Source organism: Bos indicus, chromosome 12 (assembly GCF_029378745.1).
Source record: "Bos indicus isolate NIAB-ARS_2022 breed Sahiwal x Tharparkar chromosome 12, NIAB-ARS_B.indTharparkar_mat_pri_1.0, whole genome shotgun sequence".
Taxonomy (NCBI): domain Eukaryota; kingdom Metazoa; phylum Chordata; class Mammalia; order Artiodactyla; family Bovidae; genus Bos; species Bos indicus.
In genome coordinates this window covers 78585501-78609129 of record NC_091771.1, presented here as the reverse complement: position 1 = coordinate 78609129, position 23629 = coordinate 78585501, and the positions used below count along the sequence as shown (strand labels likewise).

The following is a 23629-nucleotide window of genomic DNA, read 5'->3' as shown; positions in this document are numbered from 1 at the left end:
TCCGCAGCAATACACTGCTTCCCGTACGTGAAGAAGCGGATCCCGGTCATGTACCAGCACCACACAGACCTGAACCCCATCGAGGTGGCCATCGACGAGATGAGCAAGAAGGTGGCCGAGCTCCGGCAGCTGTGCTCCTCGGCCGAAGTAGACATGATCAAACTGCAGCTCAAGCTCCAGGGCAGCGTGAGCGTCCAGGTGAGCCGGACGCCGGGCCAGGCAATCCGCACGCCGGGCCAGGCAATCCGCACGCCGGGCCAGGCAATCCGCACGCCGAGCCAGGCAATCCGCACGCCGGGCCAGGCAGTCCACAGGGCAGCTCCTGTGGACCCGGGGAATTTCAGGTCATTCACACCAGGTCCAGAGGCGATCCCCACCCCCTCCCTTCCGTATTTGTGCGGTTTCTCCCGATCCCAGATGGGCGGGAGCCCTTTGGCTACAAGAGCGTCATTGTCACCAAGGTGTCTGCGAGGGCTAGAGATGGGTACAGCCTGGCTTCTCAGAAATTTGGTTAATTCTGATTGCCTAATGGAAGCATCAAGACTTAAATAGGGTGAAGTATGGAGAGCTATAGGTTTTCATATGAAACTGTTGTTTTCTGGTTTCTATGAAAATTGTAACTGAAAAGGTACCTTAAGTTTCACTCTTTTAATGGTATCTTTTGATTAGTGAAATTCTTCATTTCAACATAGCCCAACTAATCAATAGTTCCTTTATTAGTAGCAGATTTTGTATCCTCTATAGAAATCTGTTTCAGAGATGTTCTTTTTTTCTTTATCTGAATTAATTTTTATGTGGTAAGAAATAGGGGTCAAGACTTTTTTTTTTCCTTTAGCTGTTCAGGTGAAGTCGTACTGGATCTAGGTGCTGACTTTTTTTTGTCCTTTTTATTGGAGTGTAGTTGATTTATAATGTTGTGTTGGTTTCTGCCAGAGAAGGCGATGGCACCCCACTCCAGTACTCTTACCTGGAAAATCCCATGGACAGAGGGGCCTGGTGGGCTGCAGTCCATGGGGTCGCAACGAGTAGGACATGACTGAGAGACTTCACTTTCACTTTTCACTTTCATGCATTGGAGAAGGAAATGGCAACCCACTCCAGTGTTCTTGCCTGGAGAATCCCAGGGATGGGGGAGCCTGGTGGGCCGCTGTCTCTGGGGTCGCACAGAGTCGGACACGACTGAAGTGACTCAGCAGCAGCAGTTGGTTTCTGCTGAGCAGCAAAGTGAATCAGTTATATATATACATATATCCACTCTTTTTTAGATTCTTTTCCCATTAGGCCATTATAGAGTACTGAGTAGAGTTTCCTGTGCTATAGAGTAGGTCCTTATTAATCATCTATTTTATACATAGTAGTGTGTATAGGTCAATCCCAATCTTCCAGTTTTTCCCACCCCCCCCCACCCCCAGGTGCTGTTTACACAGGTATGTTCAGTTTGTAAAAATTCGTCAAGCTAAACACTTACACGCACCTTTGTGTTGGTATGGTACACTTCAATCATAGGGATGTTTTTCAGATATTGTACTTACATGGTTTCCTAAGAAATTAATAAGTGTTAAGTTACTCCCTCCAGTGACCAGCATGCTTCTTGCTTTATTGACGTTTTTAAGTATGTATAAATAATTCTAGCCACCTGCATTATGTGTACATTCCTATATCTGCTTCTTTTCTCTTTCAAGAAGAATGTGTTTATGAAGGTTACATGTAGATTGTAATACACTGGTTTCGTTTTCTGAAATCGGTTTTTGTCAACTTTTTATCAGATCAATGCTAAGCTGTTACCTCACATTTTTCTAAATGTCATTCACCTCAAAAGTATTTACAGATGTTTTCAACCTCTTCTCTTACGGCCCAAAAGACTAATATACCAAAATAAGGTATCAGGTGAAGATGATAAATACTCCAACCACGTGAGTGATTGCATAACGGGCCAGAGGCCACAATTTTCTGCAGCTTAAAACAAAAACCACTCAGTAACGTGGCCTGGGCCTGGAAACAGCCAGCCTCTGAAGAGGCCAGTGCGGAGGGAAAGACGTGCCAGGGAAGGGTGGGGCTGGGCAGGATGCACTTTCCAAAGGGCACGTGCCCTGCCTTTTGATAGTGACTTTAGCGTTGGATAAATGCCTGGTCGCCTTTAAGAGCAAAGCATTCTGTGATGAAGCAAGGAGGTGAAGGTTACGTGTGTGCACCCTCCAGGGTAACAACAAAGCTGGAGTCCGGGGAGAGAAGCCTGATCCTTTTATCTGTGTTTCTTTAATTCTTCCACCAAGAGCCTCTCCGGGGTGGCTGTGCACAGGACAGAGCCATCGGGTGGCTTCGTGACTCTGTGCTCCACTCCAGGGTCTTGGCATGTTGACCTTATGAAGTGTCATGAGCTTCCTTCTCCATCTTCTTAAAACTGAAGATACACGTCACTCTGGATATTGCTTCATTTGGGTCACTTTTAGGTTATTGACAAAGCTCCCCACATATATCCAGGGATCATACCCAGTCATCCCTGAGGGTTAGCTAGTTGTCCCTATGTCAGAGGGCCCCTATCTAACCTCTGTGCCCCCCGTCTCCCCACCCCTGGTGTGAACTCTGTCAGTTCAGTTCCCCTGCCGTTACTGCAAGTCCTACATGCCAAGACCACTGCCCATGCCCTTCACCCACAGCCACAGCCACGCCCTCCCCGCTCACTTACCTCCAAGTCCTCCAGGACACGCCCCACCCCTGGAAAAATCATGCAATGATCACATACTCAGGCCCTTTCCCAAGTCCCAAGTGCCTGGAACTTTCCCCTCCCCATCCAGTGTGTCTAACCCTCTTTGTCTGCACACTCCCACATTTCTTGACTTACTCAGCCTCAGAGAACTCCGCTTGGTGAATTAGAGGAGACATGCAGGGCTCTGAGTCCCTCATCTTGTTGCCAAATTCCCCCGAATCTTTGGCCTCCCAGCCCCTGAGATGGTTAGTTCATTTAAGGATAGCAGATCGGCTTCACAATTCCACAAGGGGAAGAGTTCGTTCTTTAAAACTGGCACATCTACTTTGTTTTTCAGTTTTCATTGAACTCACCAGATTGACCTCTTAGTTCAGTGTCATTTAGCACAAATACCAGCTGGAAGACTGGCTCTGATCTCAGGTGTCTTACTTATTGGCTGTTCGACCTTAAACAGGTCCTTACATTTTCCAAGCATTATTTCTTCTCACATAAGATGAACCATCATCACAAGTGCCCTGAGGATGGCTGAGATGACAGACATCAAATAGCTTATAGCAATATGAGCTTGATTCATGGTTTCTTCTTTGGGGTCCTAAGTTCATGGAGGGCAGCGGTCATAACTAACTCACTCAAGCAGCATTTTTAGCAAATGCCAGCTGAAACTGACGATGATGGGCATTTTCTTCATAACCTAATTTTAAATTTTTGTTCTTTATCCAGGTCAACGCGGGTCCACTAGCATACGCCCGAGCTTTCTTAGATGACACAAACACAAAAAGATACCCTGACAATAAAGTGAAGTTGCTTAAAGAAGTTTTCAGGTAACGCACACTGGAAATGTCTTTCTCTTGAAGTAGCCATCGTTTCTGTGCTCGTTCAGGAAAGAGATCCTGCCAATTGGGCTCACCCTTTGTTCTGTTCATGCCTTGATTTCCCTCTCCCGCACCGTTTCAGGCAATTTGTGGAAGCTTGCGGTCAAGCCTTAGTGGTGAACGAAAGGCTCATCAAAGAGGATCAGATAGAGTATCAGGAAGAAATGAAGGCCAACTACAGGGAAATGACAAAAGAGCTTTCTGAAATCATGCACGAGCAGGTAGGTGCCACACTCTCATGTGTAGACCCGCCGCATCACTTGGGGGTCTCAGGTGCACCCTACAATGGTCTGAATGCCCCAACATCCTTCCAAAATGTTGCTCTCTGAAGGATAGTGTAGCATGCTGCACTGCTGCTACTGTCTAACCACAGGGGCTTGGGGAACAGCTAACAACAAGCCTAACAACAAGCGTCATTGTCTAACCCCCTTCTCTATCACTCAATCTGTCAGTAGCTCAGAAACAACTCACATAAAAGAAATACCAGTACTATTCCTGGAACTCTTTATTCACCCGATCCTTTGGAAGAAGAAGGTTTGTCAGCGTGCTTTAAGGAATTCTCCGTTGCAGTAAATGTCTTTCACCATTAAAAAAAATAGGGTTGTGCAGAGTGTGACTCCTTACAGCTGACCTGGGTGCCCCAGTGAGTCAGTCCTCAAGGCTGCTTCTTTATTCCTTGTCATTCCAGGCAGCTTTCCTGATTGCACTGCTACCACCATCTTCCTGTATGAATTCCTTTCAGTGGGATTACATATTTGGGCTCAGTGGTCATCGATGGGGACAGCTGCCCAGGGAACTAAATGAATGTCAAAGGCCGCTTCCTGTTGCTTTTTGAGGGGTCTGTTCTCCATCAACCACAGAGTTGATGGAGACTTCTTCTGTGTCAGTCTTTCTGATCAGTGTTGGCCCCGTAAGCGGCCCACATGACTGCTTCTGTCTATTGCCTACATTACTGGCTTTCATTCTTAAAAAAAATGGAAGCCAGTGCCATTGTGTCAGTTAACCTGTGATGATTTAGTTAGGAGGCTTCTGTTGTAGAAAACTAACTTAAATGTCTAAGCTTTAACTTGCTTTTTTTTCTCCTCCATGCTCACACGTTCAGATGGGATGGTAATGTCATTTTCTACTTTTATTTCTCTGGATCTTAATAACTGGCTCACAGCAAGTTGCGACTGAGTTTGGACAACTGTAGACACCGACATAATGACAGTACATGTGCAAAAAGAAGGCAGCCCTCTTCTGGGCATTTAGAAAAGTACAAAAAAAAATAGAAATGACTAAAGAAATAAATATGTGAATAATTGAGCAGAAAGAGAGGGTTTTGTGGGAACAAGTGTCTGGAGAAAGCTCAGGGTCTTTTGTGTGGGGCCTCCAGGTAGGATGGAGAGCTTGATCAGTGGCTGTCAGCACTTGGCTCTAGACAAGATGACAGGAGGGGAAAAAAAGTTCAGAACCGAGAATATTAAACTCCCAGACTGTGTGGACATAATGCTGTGCTGGCTCTTAACTGCACCTTGAATTTTCCATTATCCTAACAACTGTGAAGATTAAACTTTGAACCCTTAAGCAAAAAGGGTCTTGGCCTGGAGTCTTGGATTTTCCAGGGGAGCCTCTGAGTGTGTATGTTCCTCTCAGTGTCCACCCGGCACTAGGTCAAGTCTTGTGCTTAGAATTCTTCCTTGCGTTATTGAGTGTGAAAGAGACTTGTTGAGAGTCAGCAAGGCGGCCACTCTCTTTCTCCCAGCATGGAAATCTGTAAGATCTTGAGAAAAGGAGCTGGTGGAGAGCACCGATGCTCCAGATTCATTAAAAAAAAAAAAAAAGGCTTTTCCAAGGGCCGGGACCATGTCGTGTCCCCACCAGGTACATGCAGGATAGACTTCAAGGTGCTTTTACGACCTGGTGAGCTTAGAAGGCTCTCTACTCACTAACCTGTAGAGGAAACGAAACACGCTGTCCTTGACTTGCTCTTTAATATCCTGATCCGATAAACCCTGATACGCAGTGGGAGGTGAGCTGACCCACTCCCTCGGCCCTGCACTGAGGCTGAGCTCCCTGGGGGTGTCACAGTCACGCAGTGGCCGCTGGGTGATGAGTTGTGAGAAGTGTCGCTGGGCGCATTGCGCGTGGGTAATGCTGTGTCTCTGTGCCTCGAGATCTGCCCCCTGGAGGAGAAGACGAGCGTTCTGCCAAACTCCCTGCACATCTTCAACGCCATCAGCGGGACGCCCACCAGCACGCTGGTGCACGGCATGACCAGCTCGTCCTCTGTGGTGTGACCCCCGCCGCGTGGTCCGCGGGTGGGGACTTGCTCTGTCATTTGCAAACTCAGGACGATGACTCCAAAGCTAATCCCTGGGCACGTGCCTGACGCGGGGAGACCGAGCACAAGGAGGAGCCAAGGGGATGGAAGAGTTACGGGAACTAAAGAACTGAGTAATTTCGTAGCACATTTCCTGGAGGAGTCCTCCTCAAGAGAGCACTCGTTATTTTTTTTTTAAACCTCTCTGGCAATATTCAACGTTTTCATTGTGTCTTAACAGAGGTGTGTGGTGGACACTCTTCGGCTGGAGTTAAATGTTTTTCTTCCTTACAGAAGTAGTATTAAAAATAAACGGCCTGGAGAAAACACGTGTTTTGGAATGCACATAGCACTGAAGTCGAGGCTGGAGGGTAACCCTTGGCCTCTAGGCTAAGCTGGAAAATCTTGAAAATATTTTTTTTTCCTGTGGCACATTCAGATTGAAAACAAGAACTATTTTTGTGACTAGTTTTTGATGACCTGAGGAAACTGACCGTTGTAATTTTTGTACCAGTGAACCAGGAAAGCCAGTGCTTTTGTACTCATTTACTTGCATTTAAGAAATAGGAAAGCTTAAGAAACTACGGGAGCTTAAAACTAGTCAAGCAGTTTAGAACCAAAGGCCTGTATTAATAAACACAGCTATGCTAAACGTTTAAAGGAGTACAGTATACTGTTATGTACATAGAGTTTGTTAATACAGTCTTGGCATTGTGTACATACACGTATGACATTTCTACGTTTTTAATACATCAGCTTCTGCATAAAGTTCAATTGTGACAGATTTGTGCTGTTCTTAGTATATGCAACGCACTTAACTCTGCTGTTTTATTCTTGTATATAAAAGCAGTGCAGTATGGAGGTGTATACAGTCTTTGCTATGTTAGGTTTATAAACCATTTTAAAAATTTCATCCTTTTGCCAAAGTGGTGGAGTATGTCATTGATAAATCATAAATCCTGTGGTGAATAGTGGTGTAATGTAAAGCCTTCACCATGTTCTATTTTCTTTTCAGACATTAATTGAGTAATTTTATATTTGGGAAAAATAAAGGTTTTTAATTTTATTTAACTAGAATCTCTGCCCTGCTGTAATTAAACATTCTGTACCACATCTGTATTAAAAACAACATTGCTGATTTTCCTGTAGCGAGTATTGGGTATTTATTGTCGGACAGCCTTAAGAGAGGGCAGGATATTGAAATATTTGGGGGTGAAATAACGTGGTATATGAAATTTGCTTAAAAATACTTGAAGGGGAAAAAAGAGGGTAGGGATTTGAAACAAGCTTGACAAATGTTGGTTGGTAATTGTAGAAGCTGAGGTTGGGCGCCCGGGGACCGTTGCACCCATGTCTCTGCCTTTGTCTAAGTTTCCACAGTATAGATTTCAAGAGGCGGACTGGGGGGCTGGATCTTCCAGAGGACTTGGATCAGCGCTTTGTCACCCTGCAGTCTGGCTGTGAATTCTACTGGTTGTTCCCAAGGATGCGTAGACACGTTAATCCCTCTGTCTGTTCCCCTTCCACTCCTTCATCACCTCCCTGGTTGACTCCTCTGGGACAGGTGGTCGTTTATCCCAGCAAGGTATCCTGGCCAGGTGAGCTCACCTTCTTGGGCCCCTACAGCATCACCAACCCTGGACCTGAGTCAAGTGATGGCTCAGACCACAGGTGCTGGTCTTGCCTGTGACACGCCCAGGGCCCTAGCCATGATCCACTCAGCCCCAGAGAGTTCCAGCAACAGAAGGAAAAGGAGTCTTTCCACAAGAAATAAAATAGCCGCTTTTCCTACTTGGGGGGTTTTGGAAGCTGTCTTTTTTCATAACTGGTGGAGGAAAGAAAACGTGACACTGTGTACCTCTTGAGCACACAGAAGCCAAGGATCTTCTGGTGTCTTTGGAACATTCTCTGTCAGTGGGCAAGGCTGTATTTATAGATGGAGACAAGGTTATGAAGAAGAGATGTGAGGCATTATGACAGCTCACCAGTCTGCAGCCCATTCACTAGTGGATCCGGACTTAGGGCTTGAGAACATTCTCTACGTTTGCCCAGAGTCACTGACTTCCCAGCCCCGTGTAATAAACCTTAACTCTAACACCATCAGGGAAGAGGTCTACAAGTTTGTCTCCCGTTGCTGGGCTGGATTTCCTCCTCATAAATGCCTCATTTAGAAGCCATAAAGTTCAAGTCATCATGCAGTAAGATAAATATATGTCTGGAAAGAGCTATCTTGCTATCTCATGGTTAAACTTGGAAAATAATTTGTACAGATTTCATGTCAGATAAGATTCAGCTTGGAAGGTGACCAACCCTTGTTAATTACAACAGCGGAGAAAGGAGCTATTTCTAAGTTGAAGACATCTCCTGTGGACGCTGTACCAAAACACATTCACATATGTTAAAAACCGTATTTAGTTTATGTATAAAATTTTAATTTTGGTATAAAGTAACCCATTAAAGTATCCGTTTATTGGGGAAAATTGTGGGGTTTTTTTATATTAAGAAATCTTTATTGCCTTTTTTCAGTAAATTCTTGAACGCTTTCCATAGATCTTATTTATTTTTCGGGGGTGGAGAGGCGCTGTGCTGGGTCCTCGTTCTTTGCGTCGGTTTTCTTCAGTTGCAGCAGGCAGGGGCTACTCTTCACTGTGGTGAGCAGGCTTCTCGTTTTGGTGGCTTCTCTCGTTGAGGGGCACAGGCTCCAGGCACACAGACGTCAGTAGTTGCAACACGCAGGCTCGATAGTTGTGGTGCGTGGGCTCTCTTGTCCTGAGGCATGTGGAATCTTCATGGACCAGGGGTCAAACCTGTGTCCCCTGCATTGGCAGGTGGGTTCTTACCCACTGTGCCACCAGGGAGGTCCTATTTTTTTTTTGTTTTTTGGGGTAAAATATACACAACATGAAATTTGCCCTTTTAACCATTTTTTAAGTATACATTTCAATGGCATTAAGTACATTCTCATTGTTCAGCCGTCACCACCCTTTATCCACAGAGCTTTTCCATCTGCCCAAATAGAAACTCTGTACTCATTAAACAAGAACTCCCTGTTCCCCCTCAGGGAAAACTGTTTGAAGTGACTTTGGAACTAAAACACTGTTTAGCACCTTATCAGGGATATTTTGTCACCTGGGAACTGACTAACACTAGATGGTACACATAAATAAAGCCAGGCCCTTGCGTGGAGAAAGCTGTAGAGAGAAGGATGCGAAATTAAAAGGTGACTTGTGTAGTAATTATCAGGGTTTATATAACCATATGACAGAGTCACTCGGTGTAGAAACTCCATTCAAAAAAACATTTGATTTCCAGCAACAAGATTGTTTGCATAAATTATTGTACATCCACACAGTGGAGTAATGTATAGCTATAAAAAGGAGTAATATCTTTGTTCACTGCTATAGAGTGATCTTCAAGATACCCTGAGTGAAAAACATAAGATAGAGAAAAGCAAATAGTGCGCTATCCATTATTTAAGAAAGGAGCGATAAGTAAACAGAGATGATTGTTTTTCTTTAGATGAAAGGGAAAGTCAAAAAAAAAAGTTGTTGCCTCTATAGGAGAGGGAGAATGATATATAGGGGACAGAATTAGAAGATTAACCTGTCCAAATATAATTTGCTTTATAGATTTGGCTTTAGAATTATTAGAATATATCATCATTAAAATAAAATTTTAATTCCTAAGAATTGAAATTAAAATGAAATAAAGGGACATAACCATATATGTATCAAGGTTGGCAACACAGATACTTAAGAACTATTTTAAATGACGTTAAAATACAGGAAATTTCACCGTCCATCCCCAGTGAGATATGCCCTCAGGAGAAAAAGTAGTAGCAACAAATCAATAAATGATTGGTTAATAAAAAATTTCAGTAATTGTTTTGTTCCGTGGAAGCAGTGTTCTGTTTTCGACTGTATGTCATCTGTTTGTCGTTTGTTTTTGACTGTACTGTCATTCTGAAACAGTTGTGTGTTTATTGCTGGAGAGAGTGAGTGAGTGTGTGGGTATCATTGGGAGCCACGTTTTTGGCATGGGAGAAAGAAAAGGTTGCATCTGTAAGCCAAAACAGGTTAAATTAAAACCCTTCAGTTCTGAATTTCATATGGAAGTATGAAGTTTAGCTCATCAGATATTTATCTTAAATATACACTTATTTCCTAGCTTGAAAAGACCTAAAAACAATGACCAAGCCGATAAATAATGAGCAACCCTACGTGCCCAAACTGTGGTCTCTAAATAGCTTTCTTACCAAAAGGATCCAGGCTTCCTAGAGTATGGCTGGCTCTAGTTGTAGGGCAGAAAATATCCAAGGGGAGTCTGGAGCATCTTGTCCTACCTGACATCCAGAGGACTGGCTGAGAAACCACAGACCCCGTCAGAAGTATTTTTAAAAGCACCTTTTAGGTAGGCATGGGGTGAACATAAACAAGAAAATAATAGCAGTGGATTAAAATGGTAAAATTTAGTCTATTCATTCCTGATAATACTAGAAAAATAAAGAAAACTGGAAATAATCAAAGAAGTTAGTATAACTAAGAAAGACCAAGAGGTGACACGTGCCTCCAAAGTATATACCACGCTCTGTGACGGAGTCCTGCCAAGAATTCTAACCTGATGTCAGAAGCCAACTCAGTTTGGTAAAGCAACTATCCTTCAGTTTGGTTCAGTCGCTCAGTCTGACTCTGTGACCCCATGGGCTGCAGCACGCCAGGCTTTCCTGTCCATCACCAACTCCTGGAACTTGCTCAAACTCATGTCCATCAAGTCGGTGATGCCATCCAACCATCTCATTAAATGAAAAATAAATCTTTTAATTAAAATTAAATCCTTCAATTAAAAATAAAAAATAAGATGCCATTTTCAATGGAAAAAAAAAAAAACCCTAGCCTGAATCTGATCAAGTCTGTAATAGAGAGCACAGAGGAACATGCCAAATAGCAGCACAGGGAATGGAACCAGCAAATCCAACCTATGGGAAAGCTCCACACATCAAACAGCCTGGTGTCCTGAGTAACTGACAAGAGTGAAAGAGATGGCGAAGGCACTTACATGTTGAAAGAGATTCAGGGTTCTTTTGATACGGTGTATCCACCATATAAAGTAAATAAACTTTTCCCTACCCCTTACACTAAATACAATTAAAATCCCTGGAGATTATACATTTAAAAACAAGCATCAGAAGACTCTGAAAGAAAAAATGAAAAAGAGACCAGCTCTTTTTCTTCCAAAAAGAAACCTTGGAATCCAAAGAATGATACAGTGGTAAGTCTCCCAACGTTTTCTTTTTGCTTCATATTTCTCATACTTGGAGCTGAAGAAGACAGCAACACAGAAACATGTACAGTAACAGACAAAAAAAAATCACACTACTTCACACTCATTATTATAGCTATTAAAAAAATAGCTGGATGAGGACATTGAGATACTTATGCCTTGTTGGTAGGAATGTAACCTTATACAGCTCTTCTGGAAGACTGTGATGGTTCCTCAAAAATTACACAAAACTACCATATGATCCAGCAATTCTACATAAGGGGATGTGCCCAAAAGAATTATAAGTAGGTACTTGAACAAATATTTGTACACCTGTATTCATAGCAGCATAATTCACAGTAGCCAAACCATGGAAGCGTTTCAAGTGTCCAATAGTGGATGGATGGATGGGTAAACAAGCTGTGGTGTACACACACAGCAGTATGTTCTTCAGCCTTAAAAGAAAGGGAATTCTCACACATGCCTCAACATGGTGGAACCTTGAGGACATTATGCTCAGTGAAACAAGCCGATCACAAAAGAACAAATACTGTGTAATCCCACTTGTATGAGATCCCAGAGCAGCCAAATGTATCGAGACAAAGTAGAAGGGCGGTTGCTCGGGCCTGGGGGTGGGGATGGGAAATGGGGAGTCAGTGTTTAAGGTACAGAGTTGCAGCTGGGCACGAAGGAAATGTGGGGCTGAATGGTGGTGATGGCTGCAAAGCAGCGTGAATATACTTGGTGGCTCAGACAGTAAAGAGCCTGCCTGCAATGCAGGAGACCCGGGTTCATTCCCTGGGTCCAGAAGATCCCCGAGAAAAGGCATTGGCAACCCACTGCAGTATTCTTGCCTGGAAAATCCCATGGATGTAGGAGCCTGGTAGGCTACAGTCCATGGGGTTGCAGAGTTGGACACAACTGAGCAACTTCACTTAGTGTCACAGAACTGCACACTTTATAAGAGTAACTTTTATGTTATATGTTTTCAGCCAAAGTTTAAAAAAAAACAAAAACCTGCTGTGTCTAGCCAAAGGAAAATGCAAGGGGCAGTGTAACAAGACAAAATGTTTAGGCACTAGGGGTGCTGCTGGGGCCAACAGCACAGCTGAAGCTCCGGCCCCGCCCACACCCACAGCAGCATGGAGAGCACACGGCCACCCTCTCAAGGGTGGAGCAGGGTTTCGACACACCTGCCCGGATGGAGTCAGAGAAGGCCTGATGTGAGCCAGGACTCTCATCCATGCTGCCTAGCAAGAGTCCCACCCATGGAGACCACCAGGGAGCAAAAGCACGACCCATGAAAGGACAAATTGAATTTTTTTTTTAACTTTAGGGGTTCTTTTTTTTTTTTTAATATTTTATTATTGATTTATTTAGCTGTACCAGGTCTTCATTGTGGCCTAGGGGGATCTAGTTCCCTGACTAGGGGTTGAACCTGGGCCCCCTGCATTGGGAACACAGAGTCTTAGCCACTGGACCATGAAGGAGGTCCCTCTTTATTTATTTATTTTTTAATTGGAGAGTAATTTCTTTACAGTGTTGTGTCAGTTTCTGCTGTAGAACAAGGTGAATCAGCCCTAAGTATTTGTATATCCCCTCCCTCTGGAGCCTCCCTCCCACCATCGCCACACACTGCCCCCCCTGCCCCCGCGCCATAAATTGAATTTTAAAAGTAAAAGTAAAAACTTTTGCTCTGAGAGGAGCCTGGTAAGAGTGTGAAAACACAAACTACAGACTGGGAGAAAATATTTGCAAACCAATAAATTTAACAAAAGACTAGAATATTTAAAGAATACTCAAAACTTGATAGTTAAAAAAAAAAATCAGAACATGGGCCAAAGCTACTGGGAAGAACATTTGGCTGGGGAGGACAGGGACACCACCAAATGCTGGTGAGACCACAGTAACTGGATCGTTCATAAATTGCTGGTGGAAAAGTAAATTTGCCAGTTTGGCAGTTTCTTAAGGAGCCAAATATGTGGTTACCTGTGACCCAGGGACTGCAGTCTTGGGCATTCATCCCACAAGAATGAAAACTTTTATTTATTTACTTAAAAAAACATTCAGTTCAGTTGCTCAGTTGTGTCCGACTCTGTGATCCCATGAATTGCAGCACGCCAGGCCTCCCTGTCATTCACCAACCCCTGGAATTCACTCAAACACACGTCCATTGAGTCGGTGATGCCATCCAGCCATCTCATCCTCTGTCGTCCCCTTCTCCTCCTGCCCCCAATCCCTCCCAGCATCAGAGTCTTTTCCAGTGAGTCAACTCTTCTCATGAGGTAGCCAAAGTGCTAGAGTTTCAGCTTTAGCATCAGTCCTTCCAAAGAACACCCAGGACTGATCTCCTTTAGGATGGACTGGTTGGACCTCCTTGCAGACCAAGGGACTCTCAAGAGTCTTCTCCAACATCACAGTTCAAAAGCATCAATTCTTTGGCGCTCAGCTTTCTTCACAGTCCAACTCTCACATCCATACATGACTACTGGGAAAACCATGGCCTTGACTAGATGGACCTTTGTTGGCAAAGTAATGTCTCTGCTTTTGAATATGCTGTTTAGGTTGGTCACAACTTTTCTTCCAAGGAGTAAGCATCTTTTAATTTCATGGCTGCAATCACCATCTGCAGTGATTTTGGATCCCAAAACAATAAAGTCTGATACTGTTTCCACTGTTTCCCCATCTGTTTCCCATGAAGTGATGGGACCAGATGCCATGATCTTTGTTTTCTGAATGTTGAGCTTTAAGCCAACTTTTTCACTCTCCTCTTTCATGTTCATCAAGAGGCTTTTTAGTTCCTCTTCACTTTCTGCCTTAAGGGTGGTGTCATCTGCATATCTGAGGTTATTGATGTTTCTCCCAGCAATCTTGATTCCAGCTTGTGCTTCTTCCAGCCCAGCGTTTCTCATGATGTACTCTGCATAGAAGTTAAATAAGCAGGGTGACAATATACAGCCTTGACGAACTCATTTTGCTATTTGGAACCAGTCTGTTGTTCCATGTCCAGTTCTAACTGGTGCTTCCTGACCTGCATATAGGTTTCTCAAGAGGCAGGTCAGGTGGTCTGGTATTCCCATCTCTTTCAGAATTTTCCACAGTTTGTTGTGATCCACACAGTCAAAGGCTTTGGCATAGTCAATAAAGCAGAAATAGATGTTTTTCTGGAACTCTCTTGCTTTTTCGATGATCCAGCATTACACAAGTGTTAACAGCAGCTTTTTATACAAATAGCTCAGGATTGGAAGCAACCTAGAAGATCTTCAGCAGAACGCGGTGCACCCAGGTCGTGGAGGCTACTCAGTGGCAGAGCGGAGTGAACCGCAGGCGCACGACACCTGTCAATCTCCAGGAACTGTGCCGGCGAAAAGAGCTTAGCCCCCCAAGTTATACACGGTATGATTCTGTTCACATAACATTCTTTAAAAGACAAAATTACAGAAGTAGAGGGCAGTTTAGTGGTTGCCAGGGGTTAAAGAGGGGGTGGGGTGCAAAGGAAATGAGAGGGCACCCAAGGGGTACCCGAGGCTAGTGCTGCTGGCCCGGTCCTGTCTCCTGCCCAGCCAAGCCCTCTTACTGCCAGGATGGCCTGTGTCACCTTTAGTGGGGTCATTTGAGCCAAGACCACGTCTGGCATCAAGCAGAGTGTGTGTGACCTTGAGCTGCCCACTCAGGGGGCCAGGCTCTACCTGGAACTGGGGACACAAACGCTGTCACATGTTTTGGTGAAGTAAAGCTGGCCTCACGGTGGTAGGAAAATGATGAAGTTGCCTTTTCCTGACCCTGGTCATTGTCTTCATAGCTTTATCCATGTCTCCATTCTCCTTGTCAACATTTCCTCGTTCTGACAAGTAAGGAGGAGGGGGTCCCCATGAGCACAGGTAGAATTTGGATGCACATCTGTCATTCTCTCCACACTCTTAGTTTTCAGTCAACTCAGTGAGATCTTGGCCAAGCGAGTCTCTGGATTGTGCCAGCCTTGAGACAGAGCCTGAGAACTTGGCCTCGAGGCCTGCCGTCAGCCACACCATCCCCTCGGCCATTATGCGCATCAGTTCCCATTCCCTGCTTTCACCAGCTGATGGGCTCCACGTTACATCCTCAGTTTTTGAATACTTGCATTGCTCAGTATTCACAGGAAACAGTAGCCCCTGTTCCTTGGAGTGATGAGCTGAATAATGGCCCCTGAGCAGGAGACCGTCCTGTATTATGCGAGTGGGCTGATACAATCAGAGGGAGGTCCTTATAAGAGGGATGCGGGGGGGTGGTGGTGAGAGTCAGACAAGGTGATGTGATGACAAAGCAGAGATTGGGCTGATGCGCTTGCAAAATGCAGGAAGGGGCAACCTCTGAAGCTGAAAAAGGCATGGAAACAACTCTCTCCTGGAGACTCTGAAAGGAACCCACCCTGCCAACACCTTGACTTTAGCCCAGTGACACCGATTTCAGACTTCTGACTTTCAGAAGTGTGAGATAATGAATCTGTGTTGTTTTAAGTCCCTGAGTTGATGACATCTGGTTGCAGCAACAATGGGAAAGTAATGCGCCTGGTATTCCTTTAACTGGCACTAGGAATTAACCAGCAAATTATCAACACCTGGCCTGCACTTCCAGAGACTATGCAATCCCAAAGCCCCTTCTCTTCCAAAGGCCCCTGTGTGCTCTGTGGAGCCTTGTTGGCCTCAGATGGACTGTGCCATTTGTCGAAAAGTCCACTTCCTCTGTCCATGGATGTCACCCCAGGAAGCAGAGGTGTTTTCCGTTCTAGACAAGTCCAGCACAGGCCTGAACAGCAGGGCAAACCCTGGGATTTGGGCATAACTACCTCATTCTGGTTGGCAGCGGCCAATCCACTTTTGTCCTCCCCCATGTACACCTCCCCTCTGACCAGCCCTGTGCCCCAGGGCACTTTATAATTTTCTTTTTTCTGATTTGCAAGGGTTACAGCTGCACCTTGCTGAAAATCCAGAGTATAGAAGCATATGAAAGTGAAAGTGTTATTTGCTCAGTTGTGTCCGACTCTTTGCAACCCAAGTGACTGTAGCCCACCATGCTCCTCTGTCCATGGAATTCTCCAGGAAAGAGTGCTAGAGTGGGTTGCCATTCCCTTCTCCAAGGGATCATCCCGACCCAGGGATTGAACCTGGATCTCCCACATTGCAGGCAGACTCTTTACCATCTGAGCCACCGAAGAAGCCCCAGAGAAGCATATTAAAAGAAGTGTAACAGTGGCAGTTTGCCCAAATTGCGCTTCAAAAAATTACAGAAGGGCAGGGACAGAGCTCATTATTTTGTCTCCTTTAAAACTGAGCATCTTTCCTGGGTTTGTGGTAATATTTGAAAGTTTTCTGACAAATGTTCCAATTACAATTCACTTTGCACCATAAAATATGCCTGGGACAGCTTGATTGTATTTTTTTAATCTGAGTAACTAGAAAAAGACAAGAAAATTAAGCCAGCAGAGGTGAAGCGTGTCTTCATTCGGTCTACGCTAGCTATGGAGCCTGGACTCCTCGTCTGTGAAATGGGGATGATAGTGGTTCCCAAAACCCTGAGTGGTCCTGAGAGTTACAGGAATTAAGAATTTAACTACTGACTGGCTTGTAGCAAGCTCTGAGTAAATGTCACTTAAAAAAAAAAGTCATGACTCAGCCCAAATGAGGAAAGAGGAGAAAATTCAGAATTAATTCTTGCTCAATAATTGCTTAGGCCATTGTCTTCCTGCACTTGTTCTACGGAACATTGCTGATCCAAAGGCTGTGGGACGTCAATTGGTGTCATGAAGAGACACAGGTAAAAGACGAGTGTTGTGTTTTATGGGTCCAGCAACGCCGCAGTTAGCAGGCTCTGCCTGCGGTGCTCCTCAGAAGCTTCCTTATGGACTTGGCTTCCAAGACAGACCTCTCCCAAGGGGCATTTCCCCTATAAGTTGATTGAGGCACTCCATTTGCTTCTCTGTAGCCTGTGCCAGGACCGGTGTTTCATAGAAGGCTCTCTGGGGACCCCTCCATTAGATCCCACGAGACCCGTCCCCTGCCCTGCTTCCTCTCCCTGTTCCGTGAGGAGCAGTGGCTCCAGGACACTTGTCAAGACTCCAGCTGGGCGCACAGATGCAGTGGCCTCCTCCTCCAGCTGGGCAGATGCCCCAGGAGGGGAGGGTCACCCCCCCAACCCTGAGATCAGCTGAGCCTGTGTACAGATGAGACTTCATGTCACCCAGCTACTGCCTGGAGCGTGTCACGCTGCACCAACATTGAGCAAGAGGCTTGGCATCAGAGTCTGGAGCTTGCTCCTTCCATGTCCACACATGACATGAGCAGACGTGTTTTTCACTCTGTCCCTCTGTCTACGAAGGCAGGGGTAAAGCTGTATCATGTCTTAACCTCAGGTGTGGCTGATACACGTGTTGAAGGGAGACCCTCGAGGCTGAGAAGGACTGCCCTCCTCTTGTTAGGAAAAGCGAGAACAGCACTTGCAATGGTTCCCTGAAGTCGGTGTCAATTAGAGTGTGCTGGAATGTGGACCCACGGGTTGGAATTTGGGTGGTGGCACCTACAGGTATGCTGACAATAGTCACCTGGAGTGTACCTGTTTTATTAGTCCTGGTTCTCCAGAGAAACAGGACCACTGGAATGTGTGTGTGTGTGTGTGTAAAGATTTGTTTTAAGGGACCTGTTCACACAATTATGGAAGTCAGCAAGTCCTAAGATCTGCAGGATGAGTCAGAAGCAGGAGACCCAAGAAGAATCACTGTTTCATTTTGAGTCCAAAGGCAGGAAAAAAAAAAAAAAAAGCTGATGCCCAGTTCAGAGCTGGCAGGCAGGAAGACTACCCCTCTTACTCAGGTTGAGGGTCAGCCTTTTGTACTATTCTGGCCTTTAACAGATTGGGCGAGGCCCACCATATAGGGAGGGCAGTCTACTGATTTAAGTGTTAACCTCACCCAAAAACACCCTTAGAGGAATACCCAGAATAATGTTTGGCCAAATACCTGGGCAACCCATGACCCAGTCAACTTTACACACAAAAAATCAACCTTCACGCCAATGATCTGTGCACTGTGAAGGAACCATGGGTGAAGAAATGAGGCTGAATTGCAAAACCTTAGAAATTGGAGCAGCATCACCCCTGAGTCAGGCTTTCCTGGTGGCTCAGACATTGAAGAATTCGCCTGCAATGCGGGAGACCTGGGTTCAATCCCTGGGTTGGTTCAGTTCCTGGACAGAGGAGCCTACCAGGCTGCAGTCCAAGGGGTCGCAAAGAGTCAGACACAGCTTGAGTGACTAACATACTCCTGATTCAAGGCCCAAACCCATCCTTAGGTTGTTGAGGTCACCAGGCATGAGGAAAGTTGAAAGAAAACTTCTTTCTTTGGACGCAAGGTTGTTGAGCTGAGCTCTGAAAGATGCTCAGAGAAGAGCATGTGTCCCTCAAAGCGGAGGCCCAGAGGCAGTCCCGGGTCCACCTTTGCTCTGGGTGGGGCTGACCCAGCATCTCAGAGGTAGAACAGGCCTGGCCTCTTCCAGCCAAAGCTGGTGATTTGCTCAAGTATCGGCCGTGGCCTCGCCTCACTGCTTCCTCCCGGGTGTCAGCACTTCGCAGACACGGTTACTCTTCCTCCTCATTGTGACCCTGTTAGGTAGGAAGTGGTTTCCTATGAAGAAACCTAATCTCAGAGACATGGAGGAAAACTGCCAAGGGCATACAGTAATCGGGGGTTCTAGCTAAGACTCTTCTGACCCAGAATCCAGGCCAGCAGCTGGCCGAATATGCCCTGGCCAGTCTGCATGCCCGGGGCCACCTGGCAACGTGGGCCTCTGCAGGGGCTGTCATCCAAACCAAAGGCAGAGAGCAAGCACTAAGGGCTGAATTCTTTTCCCTCAAATTCATGTTGAAGTCTAGTCCCTGTACTTTAGAATTTGGCCTTGTTTAGAGACAGGGTCTTTATAGAGTTTGTTGTTGGTCAGTCACTCAGTCACGTGACTCTATGCAACCCCATGGACTGCAGCACGCCAGGCTTCCCTGTCCATCACCAACTCCCGTAGCTTGCTCAGACTTATGTCCATCAGGTCGGTGATGCCATCCAACCATCTCATCCTCTGTCACCTGCTTTGCCTCCTGCCCTCAGCTTTCCGAACATCAGGGTCTTTTTCCCATGAGTCGGCTCTTATCAGATGGCCAAAGTATTGGAGCTTCAGCATCAGAACTTCCAATGAATATTCAGGGTTGCTTCCCTTTAGGATTGACTTGTTTTATAGAGATAATCAAGTTAAAATGAGGTCATTAGGGTGCTCCCTAATCCAGTATCACGAGAGTCCTTTTAAGAAGAAGAAGCTTGGACACAGACATGCCCAGAGGGAAGATGGTATGAAGATGCAAAGGGAAGACGGCCGCCTGCGAGACACGGAGAGAGGCCTGGAACGGATCCATCCCTCATGGCCCTCACCTCGATCTTGGACTTTGAGTTTCCACAACTATGAGGAAACTAACTTCCGTCCTTTAAGCCCCGCATTCTGTGTCACTCTATGTCACCACGGCTTGGCAGCCCTAGCAGTATAACCAAGCGAGAGTCCCAGACATGAGAGACGACAGAACAGAGGCTTCCCCGTTGTGTGGAGAGACTCGGGACCCTCAGGGGGAAGGCACTTTGAACAGAAATGTCACCAAGCCAGGACAGAATAAAGACAGCAAGTCTTTGGAGGAACGAACCCTGCCTCTGAAACCGAGATTGGGAAATATTCACCGTCACCATTGGCTTTGGCAGTCTTGTTCGGCTGGTTCTTCCCCAAGAGCTGTGTGGGCCTGTCACCTGGTCAGCTGCTTTCAGCCTTTCCCGATGGGGAGTGACCAGGAGTGGGCGGCTGTGTGGACAGCCCCTCCTGTCACCCTTCCTGGCGAGCAGTTGCAGACAGCCATCCTGATACCCTGGTGCTGGGCGTGGCACAGTAGAAGCACTGGATGAGGAGTCTGAAAAGTTGGGTTCTAGTTCAAAGTGGATCTCAAAATTTTCATCATCTGTAGATGAGATAAATCCCTGTTCCTCTTCACAGAGGTTTTCTCTCAAATACGATCATTTATTATTATTGTGTCCCACTCACTCTCCAAAAGTACTGTGGGGACCTTGTAGGAAAGACTATTACATGGAACCATCTAAACAAGCATAGAATCATGGAAGTCAGTGAACAGAGGGAGGAGATGGTTGTACAGCTCTACAACATGGAGCATGAAACTTAGCTCTGAGCATCCTGGCAGCCAAGGGGAAAAGTGAAATACCTTCAAAAGTAGGGGGAAAAACCCTATGAAGTATAAGATATTGCTGTTTCACTTATTGTACTCATTTAAAGTAAAACATTATGTTGTACTAAAAATGATTATTTTATTTCAATGTGCAGATTCCAAACATGAAGAATAGACTCTATCCAGGTTCTGAACTCAAATTGCCTACATTTTTAGGCATTTTAAGCTTTCTAGACTTGTTTAGTTTTTTATTTTGTTTTATACTGCTCACATCACGTGGCATGCGGGATCTTACTTCCTCAACCAGGGATCAAACCCATACCCCTTGCATTGGGACCACCAGGGAAGTCCTCAGGCCTATTTAGAATAGATTAATTTATCCCTGTAATCACTTCCCAGTCACAATCTCATGTTCTGGGCAAAGTCAGTAAACTTTTTTCTGGTCTTTTTAGAAAAAATGCATCTAGGATTTTTTCTAATTGGGAAGCAATCCCTGATCCTGGGAGAAAATGTATAAAATACTGAAAAATATAAATGAGAACAAAACTACTCATAGTCCTCCATGCCCTGTCCCTTCCAGATAACTGCTGTCAACATTTCAGTTGACCCCATTCCAGTGTTTCCTCCACGTCTTTTGAATCTCCTAGTGCTTCTTGAACCTGGGTTTTGGTTTGCCTCAGCCTGGGGAGTTTTTGCTCTGAGTAAAGACTGTGTAGGAACATCTAGAATTACCAGTCTGTCGGCATCTCCTGGACTTGGACCTCACTTCCTTTAAAAGCCAGCTAAGCAGCCTGTCCTGGGCCACCTTCCCCTCGTCCTGCCTGGAGAGCTTCAGGCAGCATGTGGGATGCTGGCACTGGGTACCAAATGCTACCAATTCCCGCTCCAAAATGGGCTCTCTTCTACGATTTGCAGGCGAGCCCAGCCTAGCGAGAAACCTGGCTCCAAGACGCTGTCATTTCTTCGCCCAACATTCCTATCTCTTCAGTGAAAATTCATCTGGAAGCCTACTGGACTTGGCGAAGGGGCTCCTCATAACCACCCCACTTTTTTCCTCCAAAATCCTATTGTAGCCGCTATGGAAAACAGTGTGGAGGTTCCTTAAAACCTGAAAATAGAGTTACCATATGATCCAGCAGTCCCACTCCTGGGCACATACCCAGAAAAGATGAAAGCTTTAATTCGAAAAGATACATGCACCCCAATAGCAGCACTGTTTACAACAGCCAAGACATGGAAGCAAGCTAAATGTCCACCAACAGACGAATGGATAAAGAAGATGCGGTACCTATATACAATGGAATATTACTTAGCCGTAGAAAGGAATGAAATAATGCCATTTGCAACAACCTGGATGGACCTGGAGATTAGCATAGTGAGTAGAGTAAGGCTGGCGGAGAAATACAGACATCATCTGATATCACTTGTATGTGGAGCCTAGGAGGAAATGATAAAGTGGAACTTGTTTACAAAACAGACACAGACATAAGAAAACAAGTCTACGGTTACAAAAAGAGAAAGCGTGGGGAAGGGGTAAATTAGGAATGTGGGATTAACAGCAGACACTGCTATGTGAAAAATATTAATAGATAAACAATAAGGAACTTCTATATAGCTCAGGGAACTATATTCAACGTCTTGTAATAACCTATAATAGAAAAGAAGTTTTTAAAAAGCCTTTTGGCACTTGGGTTTTCTTGCCGTTTCTTCACTGTTTGGAATTCCATCACCGGCAGATTCACACAAATAAACACATGTCATTCAAAAATCTTCCAGGATAAATCTGATCAATCGATCTTTGTGAGAACTGTTTCTACCTGTGATTCCCCCTCTTACAAATGATGCCACCTTCTCCAGTGGGCAGCGGGGTGAGGGTAGGCTTGTTGGAGGGCATAGGAGAAGTCATGGAGAAGGGAAGGGCAACCCACTCCAGTATTCTTGCCTGGAGAATCCCATGGACAGAGGAGCCTGGCGGGTTACAGTCCATGGGTCACCAAGAGTTGGATACAGCTGAGCAACTAACACACACAGAAGTCATCCTAGATCTGAGGGGAGGCAAGAGAGCCCCTGCTCCGTGGCTGTGCAGGGAAGTCTTGTGGCCCGCCAGGGTGCTCAGTCCCCGGACAGTCATCGCCCTGCCTACACATTGCCCTCGCTCGCTGCAAGAACACAACCTCTCTGGCTGTCCTCCACCTCAGGGTCCCTGCCCCTCAGATGCCCTTGCTGCCCCACAGCTGCTGCCTTCCCGAGGCTCCGGGACTCAAGGCATCCCTTCCTCTGTCTGCCTTCACCCCTTCCCTCGGTGACCTTGACCGACCTCCTCTACGCACTGCTGTATGATGACATCCACGTGTATGTCTTCAGCACAGACTCCTGCGAACTGCAGACACTACATTGTTGAAGCCCCGGTTGGAAATGGATTAGAATCTGAACTCGGCATGTACCAAGCCCAGGTATTCATCACTCATCGCCCCTTCATGCGAAAAATGAGGTTATGTGTCATGAAGTGGGACTTCGTAAACGTTGCTCTAGTTTTAGTTTTGCAGAGCTGGGAAGGATCTGGGGTGGGGAAAAAATCTGTCAACTCTCTAGGGAGTGCTGAAACCACAAAGGTCTGTGTGTTCAAAGATCAGCTAGGCAACTCACCAGCGACACGGCTTTGTGCGGGTGCCTCGCGCTGTCTGGCCCTGCCAGCCTCTCGTGGTTGTTGGCAGGAACCTTTGATGTGCCTACAGAGCCTGGCACCTGGTGGGCTGTTAGGGAATGTCCCTTTCTGCCCTGTCCTTTCACTGCCTTGAGGACAGAACTTCAGAAACATCCTGGGGAACCCATGGACCAGCTCTCTATCCCTACTGGGGCCCAACAAACTCTTCTCTGTTGCTTCAGTCTGCCCTGACTTTGAGGGTTCAGCATCTCTACACGTGAAGCAACCTTGGCCTGGGGTGCCCTGGCCCTACTGCAGCCCTCTTATGGGCCAGGGCTTTGGAATGGGGGTGCTGGTGAGCTGTGGGCTCCTCTGGGGCACAGCCCACAACCTTCCCCCAAGCAGAGGCAGACCCACATGGTGCCCTGTGTTTCCTACTTAGCCTTTGTTCATTCAGAGCTCTTATCACCGTTGGTAAAGGTTGATCTTTTCAAGTTACATCTTGCTTGTGATTTGGTAGAGGATTCACAGAGCACGAAAAGACATGGAAGAAACTTAAGTGCATGTTGATAAGTGAAAGAAGTCAACCTGCAAAGGCTACAAACCAC

General features: G+C 45.8%; 1 protein-coding gene across 16 annotated transcripts in view; it reads left to right on the top strand.

Annotated features, from left to right (window-relative positions):
- Positions 1–23629, top strand: part of DOCK9 (dedicator of cytokinesis 9) — a 323308-nt gene that overhangs the window by 277496 nt on the left and 22183 nt on the right. For 9 of the 16 annotated variants that reach the window (XM_070800423.1, XM_070800417.1, XM_070800427.1 and 6 more), the window contains 4 exons: positions 8–198; positions 3428–3528; positions 3662–3800; positions 5736–7029. In XM_070800423.1, the coding sequence (XP_070656524.1) occupies positions 8–198; positions 3428–3528; positions 3662–3800; positions 5736–5858 (554 nt within the window). In that variant the 3' untranslated portion in view covers positions 5859–7029. The other 7 variants (XM_070800425.1, XM_070800419.1, XM_070800422.1 and 4 more) reach the window with 3 other exon arrangements.